This window comes from Vanellus vanellus, assembly GCF_965231255.1.
Source record: "Vanellus vanellus genome assembly, chromosome: 3".
In the NCBI taxonomy this organism is placed as follows: Eukaryota; Metazoa; Chordata; class Aves; order Charadriiformes; family Charadriidae; genus Vanellus; species Vanellus vanellus.
This window is the reverse complement of record NC_138907.1, coordinates 37,531,233-37,548,527: the sequence shown is the minus strand read 5'-3', so window position 1 is coordinate 37,548,527 and position 17,295 is coordinate 37,531,233. Positions and strand designations below refer to the sequence as shown.

Here is a 17,295-nt window from a genome sequence, read left to right as displayed (position 1 = left end):
CATAAATTGGGTGTATCCATGAAAGACGGAGCCACAGAAATGACAGAAAATAAGAAACTGATAAGAATTGAAAGGGGGAACAGGTACGTGGAAAAAACCTACCGTGAGGCGGGATACAGTACTTAAAACCGAACAGGAATGCGTTTGGCATTTGAATTTGCTGAATCTCAGAGTGATCAATTTTGAAAGGGGCCTCTGGAGATTGTCCAGTCCAACCTCCCTGGACAAAGCAGGGTCAGCTCAGAGCATGCCTCAAGAGCAGCTTGCTCAGTACCTTGTCCAGTTGGGTTTTTAATTCCCTGAGGGTGGAATTACCACAGCTGCTCTGGGCAGCCTGTTGCAATGTTCAATCATTCTTAAAGTGGAAAAGCCTTTTTCTTATGTTTAAATGAAATGTCCTTGATTTCATTCTGTGCCCGTCGCGTGCCTCTATGCATGGATTAGGACTAGTCTTCAGTTTGTACTATAAACATGTTACCTCAATTATTCCTTATGTATTGCATTATTTTCCGTTTTTTTAATCATTCCTTTGAATAAGAAAAATCACAATTGTGGCCCTTGCATAGAATATATAAACTTTTCTGTTCCTCTGTTTTACCAGAAATCTCATTAACATCATGTTCTGGGAGGTCCAGTCATGTATTTGTGGGTGGGATCTTTCTGCTACAAACAAGTGAGGAAGCTGATGATACTTTGAACAGCAAAGTTGCTGTTTGTCAGACGTGTACCTAAGGTGCATTTTCTCACAGAGATTGTCTTTGTGACTTGCTTGTGGGCTGTGATGATAAGATGGAGTTTATTTGCACAAATTAAACCACTGACTGAAATACCATGAGTGTTACTGCATGCACAATACTGGAAAAACATTTTGCAGGAGGGTAGGCAAAGAGCTTGCACTACATTTCAGGTGTAACAGTTGTAAAACTTTTTTCTTTTTGTAGTAATTCTGTTGTTTCGAAGACAGTACCTCTGGCCTTTTCTGTGCTAGTCTCTTTTAAGCGGATGTGAAACTGTTAACCAACGATATTATCAAAAAACAGTATACTACTTGGATGAGAGCACGTGAATGTTAGACCAGTGGTTCATTTTTGGCATAAAAACAATTAAGGAAAAAGTAGTAACCTTCAGCAGTCAAATTAAACAGCAGGCAAGATTTGACAAGTCTATTGGGCTGTTGGAACCTTCCTGAAATTTCCACAATGCCTTCTCCTTTACTCTGGGTAGTTGGTGTCGTATTGCAAATACACTGTGAACACCGAAAGAAGTTTGTTCTGGGAATGATGGTTTGTGCTCAATATGTGTTTCTTTGGGGTGAAATTCAGAAATTCTTCTCCTCAACTTTGATGTCTTTCTAAACCACCGATTTCTGTCTAGCAGTTGTTTTGCATTTTTAAAAAGGCAATTTGGAAAGATAGTGTTGTTTCAGAATGTTTTTCATTGAATTCAGGATACTGGGCCAGCTGATCCCTTCAGTGGATTGTTCTTCCCAAGGTCTTTTAATAGAGGTTGTTGAAACTAATTTGTATGTGTATTTTGGGAAGATATAACACAGCTAGTTGTGGTTTTAGTTCCTTCATGAAGAACTGTATTAAGCTCTCTCCAGACAATTTCTATGAACAAAACATTTATCCAAGACTACAGCCAAGGTTATATATGATCCAAAAATCAGTTATCAGCATATAGTAGTAAACACGTAGTAACTAGTGCAGCATGCTAGCTACCCAGGAAAGATATACAAGAAGACGTCTGCAGATTTGTACTAATAAGTAGTGGCTGTGTTGTCAAAATTTGTTAATAATGTTAATTTACTGCACCTGGCGAGCCAGCTGGTCAGGAACCAGGATGGCCTTGAATAATTCACTTGTCACATGAATTTAATTTTAATTTTTAATTTTAATGAGTTTAATTTTATTCTTTGTCATTGACAGACTATGAAAATCATACAAGTAACAGTATTCCCCTCCTCCTTGCCTCAAAGGCTTCACAGCAAACCCATCTTAGTTGTCTTCAGTTCCATCACTCATTCCATTTAACTTTTCTAGACCATGCGGAGACTGAGTCTTAAGACTCTTCTTTCTCTGTCTGTCTCCATGTATCCAGTGCTTATCAATATTTTCTTTCTTGATAGCTTGAAGGTGATTAAAGTACTACAGATGTCAGTTCTCTTGCTGGAATGTTTCTCTAAGGCATGTTCCAAACATCACTTGAACATGTTATTTTTTATTATTATTTGTTAGTATAACTCGGTTTCTCTAAATGGAACTAGATTATTCCATCCATTCTCACCACTCAAATCTAAAACCACTTCTCCTCCAGATTGATGTCATATTCTTTGTCAGACAGTTGTATTTACGGAGGTTATCTCTTCCTTGGGAAGACTATTCTTTTGCTTTCCATCCTCAATTTCAGCAGTGTGTAATCAATATTGCTGAATACTGCTATTCAGTAGATCCCCATTAATAAATCCTGAGCTGTACCGCTAAGAAGGAGAATGCCAGGAGAAGTATTTCTGATAGAAATATATATGATAAATGGTTTTGGGTTCTTTTGGCTGCATGAGTGCACTTCTGTTATTATCTGAAAAAAATTTATATTCTTGTTAGTTGCATCTGGCTAGGAGTGATTCCAATCCTTGTAGTTCTTGTTCTGTTTCCTTCACTAGTTACGGTCATTTGTATGATCTTATCTAAAGTTGGACCCTGACTTCCGGGGTCAAGTCTTCTTATGTATACTGTAAAGACGGTAGCTTGTATCTGGGAACACTAATAGTAATTTATATGATCCTGAAAACTGGCCCATTTGTAGTTTGTAAGATCCATGTGAAGGCTTAACTGAAAAGTAATTTAAATATCCTTGAGTTCTCTTATGTCCTGTAATGGTTTGTTAGGTCTCACTTTTGAACTGTTTCTGTTTTCACTAAGGTGCGAGTGGCTTACATCTCACTAAACATGAAAACTTTCACGGTGGCTTAGATGCAATATCGGTCGGAGATGGATTGTTCACTATCCTGACAACGCTTAGTAAAAAAGCAACAACAGTGCAAGTGATGCTTCAGCCAATTCTTACCTACATGGCCTGTGGGTACATGGGAAGACAGGTAGGTTCCCTTAGGTCTGCTGTGCTTCAAGGGAACTATAGGTTAGTTGATACTGTAACCTATAATAAGATCAGAAAACTGAACTAGTGCTATGTAAAAGACGTTAACATTTTTCCAACCTCACTTCACTCTGGTGCTGAAGTTAGGAAGCCTCCCTTCATTGCCCGTGGTAGAGGGGGAGAGAGAGTTTCTGTAAGGATGTTTTGACATTCCTGTGAATGTTCCTGGCTAAAGGCTTGAAGATGGATTGAATGTTTAATTGTGTGGGAAGCACATTTATTGTGTTCACATCAGTGGATATTTTTAAATGCTTGGTATTCTTATTCCCCTTCAGCTGCTTACCTCTGGTAGTTTGATCTTTTCCTTACCACAAAGACTTCTGCTACGTAGGATTGAACAGTATAGAGTGTGATATTGTTGTTTCATGGCAGAGAGGTCAACTATGGTGGCATTTCCTCTCTGGGTTTTTTGCCTACTAAAAGGGGAGACTAATGTGTATTTCTGTCATATTAATTTTGCGTGAAACTCTGTATTTCTTAACTTTTTCTTTTAGGGTTCTCTAGCCACTTGTCAGTTATCTGAGCCACTGCTCTGGTTCATTTTACGAGTGTTGGATACAAGTGAGGCACTGAAGGCTTTCCATGATATGGGTAAGAATGTATTTTCTCTACCTGCATTAAGTAAAAGGTTTATTGTAGATTTTTTTGGCGCTTAAAGAAGGAATACAGATATGTGTCTGGAAGAGCAAATTTACTAAATAGGCCTTTGCTTGCTTAGAATCTATCGCATGCTTCTGAACAGTGTGCTTTCTTTTCTCTCTGCCTGCATTATACACAGGTGGTGTTCAGCTTATTTGTAACAACATGGTAACGAGCACAAGAGCTATTGTTAACACAGCAAGAAGTATGGTTTCAACTATTATGAAATTTCTTGATTCTGGTCCCACCAAAGCAACAGATAGCAGTTTGAAAGCTAGAGTACTAGCTTCTGAGCCTGATAATGCAGAAGGAATTCACAATTTTGCACCTTTGGGTAAGTAATACTACTTTCTCTTACGTTAATATCCATTTGAATCTTTATCATGTTCTTAACAAAAACTATTGTGGTAATGTCAAATGTTGCAATACTATTAAATCTTCTAAACAGAGGGGTTCTTGGTATTTCAAGGTGATGTTGGGGGAGGACGTTAGCCCCTCATCCACAGGTGATAAGACCTTTTGTGGGTAGAGGAAAGAAGGAAAGGTAGTGATCTGTATCTGATGTAGTCATGCATCAAGGTGGGCCCCTTCCTTCTCCCCTAGGTCAGAGGATAGCCAGTTCCAACCCAGCAGCTGCCATAGACATGCTAAGACTCACTGACTTTGCTTAAGGGACATCAGATTTGATGGAGCTGTTACAGAAGCGTAACAAAGTTGGATGACACAGAATGAGCCCAAGCTAGGGCAAATAGAGCAGCAGAAGCTGGAGCGTAGGGCTGATGTTGCTGCAGCTGCTTTCACACCTGCAGCTAATTGCTCCAATGTTGCCTGCATGAATGTTTTAGAATTGCAATGCTCTGTTGGTATCAATGCAATGCCTGCCACTTAACTAAAATACATGTGTTTTAAGATGTAGATGTACTCTGATATTTTACCAAGGCTCCTTTTCACTACCAGTGTCTTAATGCTTTCTGTCGCTGTCCACTAGCCTAGCGTAGCCCATGAATGTATTCATACAGTGTGTCTCACTGTCAAGAGGGAAGAAAGAAAGGATTATTTTTAAAATTTCTAGAAAAATTTTTGGACAAGAGAAATCCATTCAGTCCTGTCATTCAAATTTAAGTGTCAAAAGTAATGAAATAAAAAAAAAAAGTAAAAAGAAAATAGATTTATTTGGCAGAATAGGGGTGTGTTAGAAATCCTCTACCTCGCTCTTCACAGACTTCTGAAAGGTAAATTTACAAATCCTGCAAATGTTGGTACTTGATTACTTTAAGTAGAAAAATCCCATGCTTATATGGTGGTGGGTTCTTGCATGCCTTACCTCCCAACTTGCAAAGTGCTGCAGTTCTTGATATTCTGCTATGAGTGCATCTATCTTAATATTTTACTTTCAGTCAGGAGTGTGCTTTTGAAATTAACCTTCTGGTTGTCCTCACTTACTACACTCTGATTCTCATCAGGTAGTATTCTCTGAGAGATGAACTCAATTCATTTGGTTGAAAATCTATCAAAATGTGTCCAGGAATTCACTTCCAGCTGCTACTGGGCATTCAGTCATGGGGCTAGGCTAGAGCTACTCTAAAAGTAAAACACCCCAAGTACCTGTAGTTTGAACAGCACAAATCTGGTCTTGTGCCATACTACTTGCTAAAGAAGTCATAGCCTAGATCTTCCTACTTTGTCCTTCACTCATGCTAAGAAAAATAAGCAGCTGCCGTGGTCAGGTTTTTTGCTTCTAGTGTCTTTTTTAGAAACAGGTTTTCATGTGAAACGAACCTTTTCAAACAGAAGGGTTTGCAGATTTTGGTTATGAAGTCGTTTATGTTATCTTCGTAATATTTAATCCTTTAAAGCCTTTGTTATGTTAACTATGAATTAACTGAATTCAAGTTCTAAGCATACTGTACAACCTGCACCTTTTCGTAATGAATTCTTGATAGAAAGTTTAGGATTTTGGTAGCAAGTGTCCCCTAGCAAATTTTTAAGCACGTACATATGCATGTGGATGTGTAAACTGCGTATTGTAAAACAGTCTAAGCGTAAAAGAAAAAATATCTCGGCAGTTGTCATTATTGCACATGGGATGTTACCAATAAACTGAAACAGGTGACACAAAGAAAAAAAAAAAGTGTTTGCCACAGTTCAGGTTGTAAATTAATCTGGGTTTTATTAATAAACGTTAATAATCAATGTTAATGGTACTCATTTTGAAGGTTCCATCACCTCAAGCAGTCCCACTGCCCAGCCTGCTGAAGTGCTGTTACAGGCTACTCCTCCCCACAGACGAGCTCGGTCCGCTGCGTGGTCGTACATATTTTTACCCGAGGAAGCTTGGTGCGACCTCACGATTCACCTTCCTGCAGCTGTGCTGCTCAAGGAGATCCACATCCAGCCTCACCTAGCCTCTCTGGCGAGTAAGTTGATTCACTGACATTGGTGTCAGTTTGAAAATTTGAAGGCTAGGATTTAGAAATAATGCAAAGAGTATAATCAGAGGAACTAAACCTGATGGGTTGTTTGAAGAATGCCTGTAAAATAAGTTGAAAAGCTTGCTAATTCTGCTTTCCTTGAAAACGGAAGGCCCTGCCACTGCTTGATTTCTTCTAGCTCAGTACATGTTTTTGTGTCAAACTTCTCAAAACTTTCCCTAGTGAGAATGTGATATTTGTCAGGTGTCTTCAGGCAAAATAGTTTTGTATGGTGGACGGAATGAAGCATGATAACTTTCAGCTCTTATTGTCATAGCCCTGCTAGGGAAACGTGTGGCATTTACACTGACAGGACTTTTCTTCACCATAAGTCTTTGAAATAAACTGTATATACTGTACACCAAAATGCTTTCGCATTTTAACATATAGCATTGCACAGGTCAGTACTCTAGCTGCAGTTCTTGTAGTAGTGTTTGCCTAAGATCATTTCAGTCTTCTCATTCGGTATCTTTAACAGGGATACATCTATAACATTTAAAATTCAAACCAGTACAGAATTGAAATAGTATTAAACCTTCTTATCTTACTCTGTAGCTTGCCCTTCATCAGTATCTGTTGAAATAAGCGCAGATGGTGTCAATATGTTACCTTTGTCAACTCCTGTTATCACAAGCGGTCTCACGTATATAAAAATCCAGCTGGTAAAAGCTGAAGTTGCCTCAGCTGTTTGCCTCCGTCTCCATCGCCCTCGGGATGCCAGCACACTAGGCCTCTCTCAGATCAAACTGTTAGGCCTCACAGCCTTTGGAAACACCTCATCTGCAACTGTCAATAATCCATTCCTTCCTTCTGAGGATCAGGTCTCTAAAACAAGGTAAGCCTCTAGTATCAATGGGCAGAGGCACGTTCATGCTGGTTCATGCTTTTGTCTTTTTGAACGATGTTTTCTGCTCTGAGAGACTTTTCAGTAGCAAACTGTGCTCATGAATACCTGTTTTTGTAGTATCTGTTTCAAATATCTCCATATGTGAAAGGGTCTGTTTCATCTCTGCAATGGTGGAAAAAATACAAAGGATAGGAAAGCATACAGAGTTGCAGTCTGTGTTTTTAATGGGTAGGCAGTTGTCAAAAAAACTGTAGTGACATATTTTTTATCCCTACTGAAGTCAACAGTTATGTAAGTATTGGAGCAGGAATATAAATAGGACAATGGGATGTTTTGTGGAAGTCATATCTGATATTGCTGTTTACAAACATTTGCAAAATAGGAACTGAATGTTATTGTGATTCTGGCATATCAGCAAGATTTCTTTTCAAAAGCTCTTTTGGGGTTAGGTGGCATCTTGAGTTTCGTACTCATTTTTAAAATAAAAGTAAATAAACCCTTGAGGATTTAAAAAATAATAAAAAAAAAAGGTGTTAAAATATTCCGAGTCTGAATTTAACTTAATGGGTAAATTTTTGAGATTTCCTGGTTCTGAAATTTAGTTTACAAAATTGTAGACATTTGTTACTTTTAAAATATTTCATTTTTGAACCTTAAGGTTTATAAATTTGAAAAAACAGCATGGGAAAGTTTTAAAAACCTTTCTTCTTTTGCTGGGAAAAATTTGGAGAGAGTAAGTAAATTTAGAGGACATGAATACTGTCCAGTGTTTTGTCAGTTATACAACTTTTGATAGAAGCTCTATAACTGAAATTGGTCTTTGATCTTCAAGAACAGTGAAGCAATTTTTTATAGTCAGATTTATAATACTGCTATATTTGTGCTTCAGAAAAGGTTATCTCAAAGTCACACAAAAGTAATCAGTATTTAAAGAAAGAAGGTGAGTGTACATTCTTCATGTCTGGAGATGCTTTATTGTGGCTTTCAGCTTAGTTTTATAAGTATCTCAATAAAGTAATGGTAGTAATATGGTAGAGATATTTAATAAATTTGGATATACTTTTGTTTTAGACATAACAGAAAACTTGTTCTCTTTTCTAAAATGATAAATATTTAGGAGTAAATTATTCCTAAAATAAGAGTGTAAACTTCATTTAAGGTCTGTATGCAAGTTTACCCCTTTTTTGAACGGTAGGAGGTAAGGTTAGCTGTGAAAGTAAGTTAACCTGTTAGTTTCGAACTTGTCAGTGAAATGATGCCATTTATTTCACATGCAACTTCGATTGCCATCTTGTTCATAATGCTTGTTTAAACAGCATTTTAGTATATTTTTTTATAAATAAAGTCTAGTTAATGTGTTTTCAAATTGGTTTGATTACAATAGGTTTACTTTTCAAGGAAGGAATACTGAATGATAGTGTTAAAGAATAAGAGATATGTGGGGCAAATGCGGTGGCTAACATTTTTAATTCCTGTTCTTTTTCTGCGTGCTTTTTAAAGCAGGTTCACTAAGCTTCACTGTAATGTATTGTAGATGTGTGTGACCCTAAAAGTTTGTAAAGTCAGAGAAGCTGTGCAGGTGTCTAATTGTAATGCCAGCCACTATTGCAGAATCCTGACCTTAAATACAAATAAATCCAATGGTGCCTAAGTGAGGCAGTATGTGGTTTCATGTTTCACATTTATGTGTTGGCCAGGTCCTTTTAACGTGTAAAAAAAAAAAACAAAAAAAAAACCCCAAAAAAAACACCCCCCCCCCCAAAAAACAACAACAACAACAAAAAACAAAACAAAACAAAAAAACACCAAGAAAACAAAAAAAGCAAAAACAACACACTCTGCCCCCCTACTTTTTTCCCCATATATAAACACCTTCCCCTCCAGCTTTACCCCAGTAGGTTGGCCCTATTGGAAGAAATATGTATGTGAATCAAGAAATCTCGAGAAACTTTGGTAATAAAACTTGCAGGCTCTTATCTCTTCCTACCCACAAACCTTGCCTTTCTTGCAACGTTAAGCCAGGGATTACAACAGCATTGCTAATGTATTTTACTTTGTGGTCTTAAATTCAGTCATTTTAATTTGCTTTTCTCAGATGATGTCTGATCATGTCACAGCCGTTTTCTGCAATACTTGTCTTAGAATCTAATACATGTAGTTATGTTATAGATTAAAAATAAAATAATAAGAAAATGATGCATTAGCTCATTTTTCTGTTTTCCTTTTCAGTATTGGATGGTTAAGGTTATTACACCACTGCCTCACTCACATAAGTGATTTAGAAGGAATGATGGCTAGTGCTGCAGCACCCACTGCTAATCTGTTGCAGACATGTGCTGCTTTACTAATGTCACCTTACTGTGGTATGCATTCTCCAAACATTGAGGCTGTGCTTGTAAAAATTGGGCTTCAGTCCACCAGAATAGGCCTAAAATTGATTGACATTCTTCTAAGAAACTGCTCAGCATCAGGGAGCGATCCTGCAGGTGAGTGCAGTGTTTTTCTTTTCAGTTGCTGCTTAAAAACATTGCTTGTATAAATGTACAAATATAGTATAGTTGTATGTTACTTTCTGATTCTGAATTTGGGTTGCCAGAACTTGCTTTGTTCTGCTTCCAAGTATCACAGTCTTTGTATGTGGGTACTTCTACAACAGTAAAGCAGTGCAACCAGGATTGTTTTGATTTTTGTGCAGAATAGATAATTAAGTGAATGTTTTGAAGACACAGGAGTAGGACATGCAATATATTGTAAGCACGTCTTACTATATGTGCTGTGTCTCCATGTTTCAAAATACAGAGTATCCGTGAGTAGTGTTAAGGAAGACAAATGCAGCAAAATTTGGGCAGTATTTGTAGGACAGTATAAAGTCTAAATAGCATGAAGCATTGAAAATATATTTACAGGTGGAGGTATGTAATCAAGACACTTGAACAACTAATTTCTGTCCCACGGTGAAATTTTGCAGTAGCTCTTCTGTTAAGGCACTGGATTTTTGTATTTCTGATTCCATACCGCTTTGCTGTTCTGTGGCTTTTAAGTGGAAGAAAACTGAAATCAAGCATTTCCTATTTTGAAGTTGCTGATACTAACAGATTCTCAAAATGGCTTCCAGGACTTACTTTGCCATGAGTTAACGTTTCAGTGTGGCCTACTGTCTTTTGCTGGAATGCTGTTAGATAAGAGAGTAGTTTCCTGCAGGGCAGGACATGAGCACAATGAGGAGAAGATGTATAGGAAATAATCTGAGGAGATCCTTGGCCTTAGTCTCATTGATGGAAATTGGAGTTAAATAAGCTTCCATTTTGAAATACATGTTTGCTTCTGTGAAGTATGAGGTTGGACAGCTCTATTGGAATTGTCTTTGGAATACGTTGAAGAAAATCCTACTAGTTTAACGTTTAAGTCCTGTATCTGATCAATGTTGCAATGATTTTTCCTTTTCTGGTAAGGCTGAACGTTCATTGCATTGAATGTACAAAATGCACAGTTTCAAGACAGTGATGTGTATAAGAATTGCATCCTTATGTTAACGGCAGAACTCAATTCAATGTTAATATTGCAATTCTGTAATAATTTCATTAGTAGTTTAAAAAAATTACATATATAAGTACTTCTGTTATTTCCCCTCCTCCCTTTTGTTTTTTTTTTTTTTTAATGCGGCAAGATCTGAATAGCCCTTTACTGTTTGGAAGATTAAATGGTCTCTCTTCTGACTCCACAATAGACATTCTTTATCAGCTTGGAACAACTCAAGACCCTGGAACAAAAGATAGGTAATGTTATTTGGATTCTCATGTGGAAGTGTATACAAAAATAATCTGCTAAGTAGTGGCTTGATGTTACTGCACAAAAACAGACTTTTAAAATCTGATTATTATGAGATAGCCTAAAAGTGCAGAAATCTAAAGAAGCTTTCCCTCCTAGCTCCTTGCATCCTTTGCAAAGAATGCTGTCCCTCTTTTTTTGCTCTTATAAATGTGATAAAACTTTTAGGGTTCAACTGCCTTTTCTCTCAAATACTGAGAACTCAAATGCCTGCTATGTTTTCTTTCTCTGTAGAAAGAAAGCTTACATTTAGCTTTCCAAGATAAGTGTTTTTAATTCATTTTTCCCCTGTTAGTGATCTAAGTCTTGAGAAAACAGAAACAGAGTTTGAGCTCTCTCTTGAACTTTGCTTCAAAGGAAGAGACAAATGTGTAATTCAGATGACTAAAAGAAAGCAAGCTAATTTGTTTTTGAGTGTTTCTTTCACCCTTTATAATCCTACACCTACATCATCTTGCCTTCCAGAATTCAAGCATTGCTGAAATGGGTCAGCGATTCCGCAAGAGTTGCAGCTATGAAAAAAAGCGGCCGGGTCAGCTACATTTGTCCAAATAGCTCAACAAGAGAGTATGGTCTTTTGATGCCATCTCCTTCCCATTTGCATTGTGTAGCAGCAATTTTGTGGCATAGTTATGAATTGCTTGTTGAGTATGATTTACCAGCGTTGCTGGACAGAGAGCTCTTTGAGTAAGTAAAACAAAAAGTCTTGCACCATGTACTTTTTATAACTGAATTATTTTGTTCACTGAAATGATATGACTTAAGTGCAGTCATTGGGAAACAGTAGTGGAAATTGTCATCCTGAAGCTTATTGATAGAGCGAATACTTAAAGATATCTAAACAGGTGGTTTTGTAGATCTAAACACAAAACTGCACTTCACATATTCCAGGTATAATTGTGTTTAAAAACAAAAATCCAAAAGAAAACAGCAAATCCGTCTATATACTTGCACATGTGTGAAAGGTAAACCGTTCCATATTTTTGGTTTTGTTTGCGGGTTTTTTAATGGATAACTCTGGGCTGTTCTTGTTGAAATTGAGTGTTGGCAGTAATTTTCACAGTGCCTAAAAATCACGATCTTCTTAGTATCCTGTTACATAAGCATTAATTTATTACTCATGGTGTCCAATATGTATAACTGCTAGCTAAAAGCTAGGGTAGGGGGGATTGGTTTTTAGAGTCACCACTTTTGTTCCAGTCATAGTCTGATTTGAAAGAAACAAAGCATAAAATCTTGAGAGAATCTTGAAGTATGAATTTGCTGGATGTTGTTTGATTCCAAGGGAAAGTTCACCCTAAACACCAAATGTGTACTTTTGATGACTCCAGATTGAAAATATATGAGTTAACCTTCCTAATTTATGTTGCATAACCATCTCTTTGGTTTAAGCAAAACAAAGAAGAGAAGCTACATAGCTTTGTTTCATGTGTATTATAGAAATATAGCTGTTAAACTCCCGTACCTAGTAAAGTGTCTGTTATTTGTAGCATTGAATAAAATTCCAGTTAATGAAAGGAACTTTGATAGGACATACTTTTTTTTGTTGCTCTTAGGAAACATTCATGTTTTTCTGCTACCCTACTGTCTTCTTTAGGCACAGTCAAACATTCAAACACTGGGAAAGGTACAAGTTACGGTTATTGGTACAAGCATGGGGAGCTCTTCTATATGTGCAAGTTGGTGGTCTTTAGATACATGACTACAAGCTAGACCTTTTCCAAAGACAATTCAGTGATACTGTCATATAAATAATTGTTAATTCAAAATAAGCTTGTTCATTTGGGGAATTAATTTAAGGATTTTAAGTTGCAGGTCAATTAGTCCTGTCAGGAATACATTTTAACAGAAATACATTTTCAGGATGGATTTTAACATTTGAAAAGGAAGAACTCTTAACAAAAATAGACTTCCTAAAATGGATAGCCCACTAAGATTTACACTACTATAAAAGTGGGTTTCACAACTAAATTCCTGTCTTTTGGAGGAGAGTATGTTGTTTTCATCCCAGGAAAAAATTAAGGAATACTAATAAAACTATTGTACCTAGTTTTAATATGCATGTTGCAATATAGCCCTGTCCCTATACGTCCTGCCAAATAAAACTATAATTCGTATCAGCCAGTATCTGGAGCAAATTATAAAGTACATTTTTAATAAATAGAGAAGGATTGTTGTCAGACTTATAGGGCTAAATGATTCTTCTAATAAAAATATCTTCTCGTGTATTCTTCATCCTCTTTGATATTTTAATTTTTGAAATCTTTTCATTTTTTCTAGCTGTAACTCCTCGTTTTTACTTCATGTAATATTTCGCTTTTGTCTTGGATATATTTTCCCATCATCCCCATTTTCCATTTCAATATTTCTGCTTTGGCCAATGGATACTAATTTATTCCGTAATTATTTTTTAATATCTAGTTGGAAAAGAATCTTATTTTTCATAGACCATGAACTTACCCAGAAAATTTTGGCGGAAGGATTGTGTGAATATATAGCTGGAGAAGAGTTTAAGTGTACCTTTATTATATGTGGGCTTTGGGAGACTTTGACTGTCTTCTCAAAGTTATGAGTCCTTTGGTCACTGAGGTGAATTTTTAATGTTTTATCTTGGAGAGTGTTTTTTATCAGGCATTCACTAGACTGATGATAAAGCTGACTTTTGGTTAGACCCATGTTATGTTCTAGACTCTTGGATTCCCTTAGGCTAAACATAGAACAACACTTCCATCCAGAAGAGGGGAAAACAGTCCTTGTCTTCAAACAGAAATGTCATGTATGACGATATATCCAACCTTATTTAAAAACCTAACATTGAAGGGGCATGAGGTGTGTGTTCACCTGTGCATGTAAAGCTTAAGATAATGTAACTTATGTATGCTGTCATAATACTGTGAATGCAGTTCTGAAAACTGTGGGATTTTTTTAAAATACTTCACCTACTCTGAGCAAGTCTGTATGAAGAAATGATGATTTCACTGTTTTACAAATGGCACTTCTGAAATGTAAGCTGAATAATAGGAGCTAAATTAGCCTTTGCATTCATGTGCCTTGGATTAGCGTTCAAGCGCATGGTATTTGGGTGGAAGTAAGTTTGAAAGTAGATGGGATTTAATATCTTTGAGGAATAATTCTGTTGTTAACTTGTGTGGTAAGTTCAGGTTGAGTAAGGATAGCGAGGGTAACATCATTCAACCAACAAGATTGTTGCTGCTTTCATTTTTTTTGCAACATCTTTAGGTAAAACCCCAATAAAACACATTTTAAAAAATTTTGTAACATGTTCAAAATACTTTCAGTTCTTACAAAGCTTTAAGAGAGCTTTATGCAAATGAGCGCGCAAGTGTGTGTGATCCTAGTAACAGCAGCTTATAGAGTTGAAAGCACGAAGAGGTTGCAGTTGGCTCAAAAATGCAGAAATTATGTGACAACTGTCAAAAGACTAAAATCCTGTCTCTCATGTGCAGTATACCAGAAAAGTCAGTTTATTTCTATTTAAACACAGTAAGATGAAAAGAAATTTAAACCTAGGGTTGAGGAATGCCTTTTGGGTAATGAATATCCTACTGATACTGTGATCCAAACAAGGCTTTCAAGCTCAGCTCAGTGTGTTTTACAACAGTTTCTACAATAATCGTCAATGCAGAGAGATGTTTTATGAACCAGTGATGAAAAGGGACTATGAGTGGCGAAGTATGTGTTGACATGATTTTTTGTCTTCTACAGGTCACTGTTTAACTGGTCCATGTCTCTTCCCTGCAACATGGTTTTGAAGAAAGCTGTTGACAGTTTGCTTTGCTCGATGTGCCACATCCATCCGAATTATTTTTCCTTACTCATGGGATGGATGGGTATCACTCCTCCTCCAATGCAGTGTCAACACAGACTGTCCATGACTGATGACAGCAAAAAGCAGGACCTTAGTTCGTCTTTAACAGATGACTCTAAAAACGCACAAGCCCCTCTTGCACTAACAGAGTCTCACCTGGCTACTCTTGCTGCCTCGTCTCAGTCTCCCGAAGCTATCAAGCAATTATTGGACTCAGGGTTGCCTTCACTGCTTGTAAGAAGTCTTGCTAGTTTTTGCTTTAACCATACTTCTAGCTCTGACTGCACTGCACAATCAATGGATATCACCCAGGACAGGCTCAGGAGGCATCATGTTCCACAGCACTTTAATAAAATGCCTATCACGGCAGACCTGGTTGCTCCTGTCCTCAGGTTTTTGACAGAAGTTGGCAACAGCCACATGATGAAGGATTGGTTGGGTGGCTCTGAAGTCAATCCCTTGTGGACAGCACTTTTATTTCTGTTGTGCCATTCTGGTGCTGCTTCTGGAGGACACAATGTGACAGCACAACAGACCAGTGCAAGATCTAGCTTGCTTTCTTCAACAGTAACAACAGGCTTGACCACTCAGCAGCGGACGGCGATTGAAAATGCAACAGTTGCTTTCTTCTTACAGTGTATTTCTTGCCATCCTAATAACCAGAGACTTATGGCACAGGTGAGAGAGAAAAAAAATAACATTTTCATTTCTTTATTAACAACTACAGCCAACTTTTAAAACTCTTCTTTTTTTTTTTTTAGCTTTCTATAAAATAACTTTAAGCTGTCATTGACTGGAAAAGTTTTGTATTAAAATTATTAGCTTGTTGGTCTGACTTTGAAATGTATGAAAATGTTTTGGCATGACTGTCCAGTCCTATGTATAGATTTGTATTCATCTTGCTTTAGAGAATAAACTTTAGACCAAAATACTGTATTTAAGAGGTCTAAACTCTTCTGGAATGGAATTTGGAGATTACGCTTCATCCACATCTTTTATATTAGTAACTTCAGATTTCCTGGTAAATTTGCATGCACAACCACATACCCCGCACAATCTGTGACCAGGGAAATATGAGCTCTTGCAGAATATGGCTTTGCATTTGACATTCTAGTGCAAATTCAGTTATTTTCCTCACATTTGTTAAGCTTGCAGGCCTATTTGAATAAAAGTATAATTAAAAAAAAGTTTTTCAACATTAAGAATGACAATGCCCTGGGAACAGATAGACTTCAGTAAAAAAAATTAGTACAGTTCTCTGTTAATGGCTGGTAGTAATACTGCATTATGCAGTGGGAAATCGTTGCTTTAGGAATTTGAAAGCTATTTTTCTAAATTTTTTTATCTTGAGGTTTTTATCTTTTTGAGGAGTCTACACGTTTACAATTACTTAGATGCTTAGATAGTTTTTAAAAAATTACAATGTTTTTTGCTACTAGTATTTTCTCCAGTGGTGCTCATTTCTGATCTGGTTTGAATGATAACTGCAAGGTAGATCTTAGGCGCTGCCTATTATGGCTGTGCTGAGCTATATTTTGTAGACCTAAATATAGAAATATTTTAAATCTGATGTCACTTTGTATTCCCAGGTTCTCTGTGAATTGTTCCAGTCCTCTCCTCAGCGTGGGAACCTCCCAACCTCTGGAAACATTTCAGGATTTATTAGAAGGCTTTTTTTGCAACTGATGCTAGAGGATGAGAAAGTGACTTTGTTTCTTCAGTCTCCATGTCCAGTAAGAATTTTTGATAACTGTATGGTGAACGTGGAATAACTTTAGCCTAAAAAAAATAATAATGATCTGGGTATATTCAACTTAGAAATGTCAGATGGCAACTTTTCCTGCTGTACACATTGCAGAATTTTGGAAAGGAATGTGTTGGTGAATGGTAACTCAGCATTTTAAAGAAAATTTAAGGCACTGCTGTAAGACAAAGCCATCTTGTTGAAAATATGCTGCTTCGCAAAGAACTGACAACTGAGATTTATCTTATGTAAGACTTTTTAACAGTATCCATACATATTAGCAGCAAATATAGGTACAAGTTCTTGTCCTTCCAGCAGTTCCTCAGTTTCGGTTTAATTGAGGAACGGTTGTAGTTTTGATGCTTCAGAATTTGCAACAATCCTTCAGCATTAGCCAAAACACCATGAATAAATTCTTGAATGACAAATACTTGAATTAATTGGTAAAACAGATGTATGCTTTTATACTTTCAAATGCTTCATCATAAAAGAGAATTATAATTAATGACTACAGTGCTATGCTTTCAACTGAAAGCTGTAAATAAAGAAATATAGGAAAAACAGAAGTTATTAAAATATCTGATATTCCCATACAAGGAAAAATTATTTTCTGCTTTGGTTTCTGCTGTTCTTACTACATCTCAGAAATAAAGTACTACATGAGTTAAATGACAGGGAAACTGGCTCAGAAAGTATAAAATGGAAAAGGAAGAACAGACACAGTTTTAGCACAAACACTTAAATGTTTTGTTTCAGCCTGGCTGAGATGATTTGTTAGCAT

The 17,295-nt window shown here is 36.8% G+C and overlaps 1 protein-coding gene across 1 annotated transcript in view; it reads left to right on the top strand.

The window, feature by feature from the left end:
• The window catches only part of BIRC6 (baculoviral IAP repeat containing 6), a gene marked incomplete at its 5' end in the record, with an annotated part of 189,395 nt that overhangs the window by 92,529 nt on the left and 79,571 nt on the right, over nucleotides 1-17,295 (top strand). The window contains 10 exon segments of the mRNA XM_082481945.1: nucleotides 2,922-3,097; nucleotides 3,651-3,747; nucleotides 3,935-4,129; nucleotides 6,012-6,212; nucleotides 6,822-7,101; nucleotides 9,343-9,599; nucleotides 10,781-10,889; nucleotides 11,407-11,628; nucleotides 14,668-15,448; nucleotides 16,360-16,503. Coding sequence (XP_082338071.1) covers nucleotides 2,922-3,097; nucleotides 3,651-3,747; nucleotides 3,935-4,129; nucleotides 6,012-6,212; nucleotides 6,822-7,101; nucleotides 9,343-9,599; nucleotides 10,781-10,889; nucleotides 11,407-11,628; nucleotides 14,668-15,448; nucleotides 16,360-16,503 — 2,462 coding nt within the window.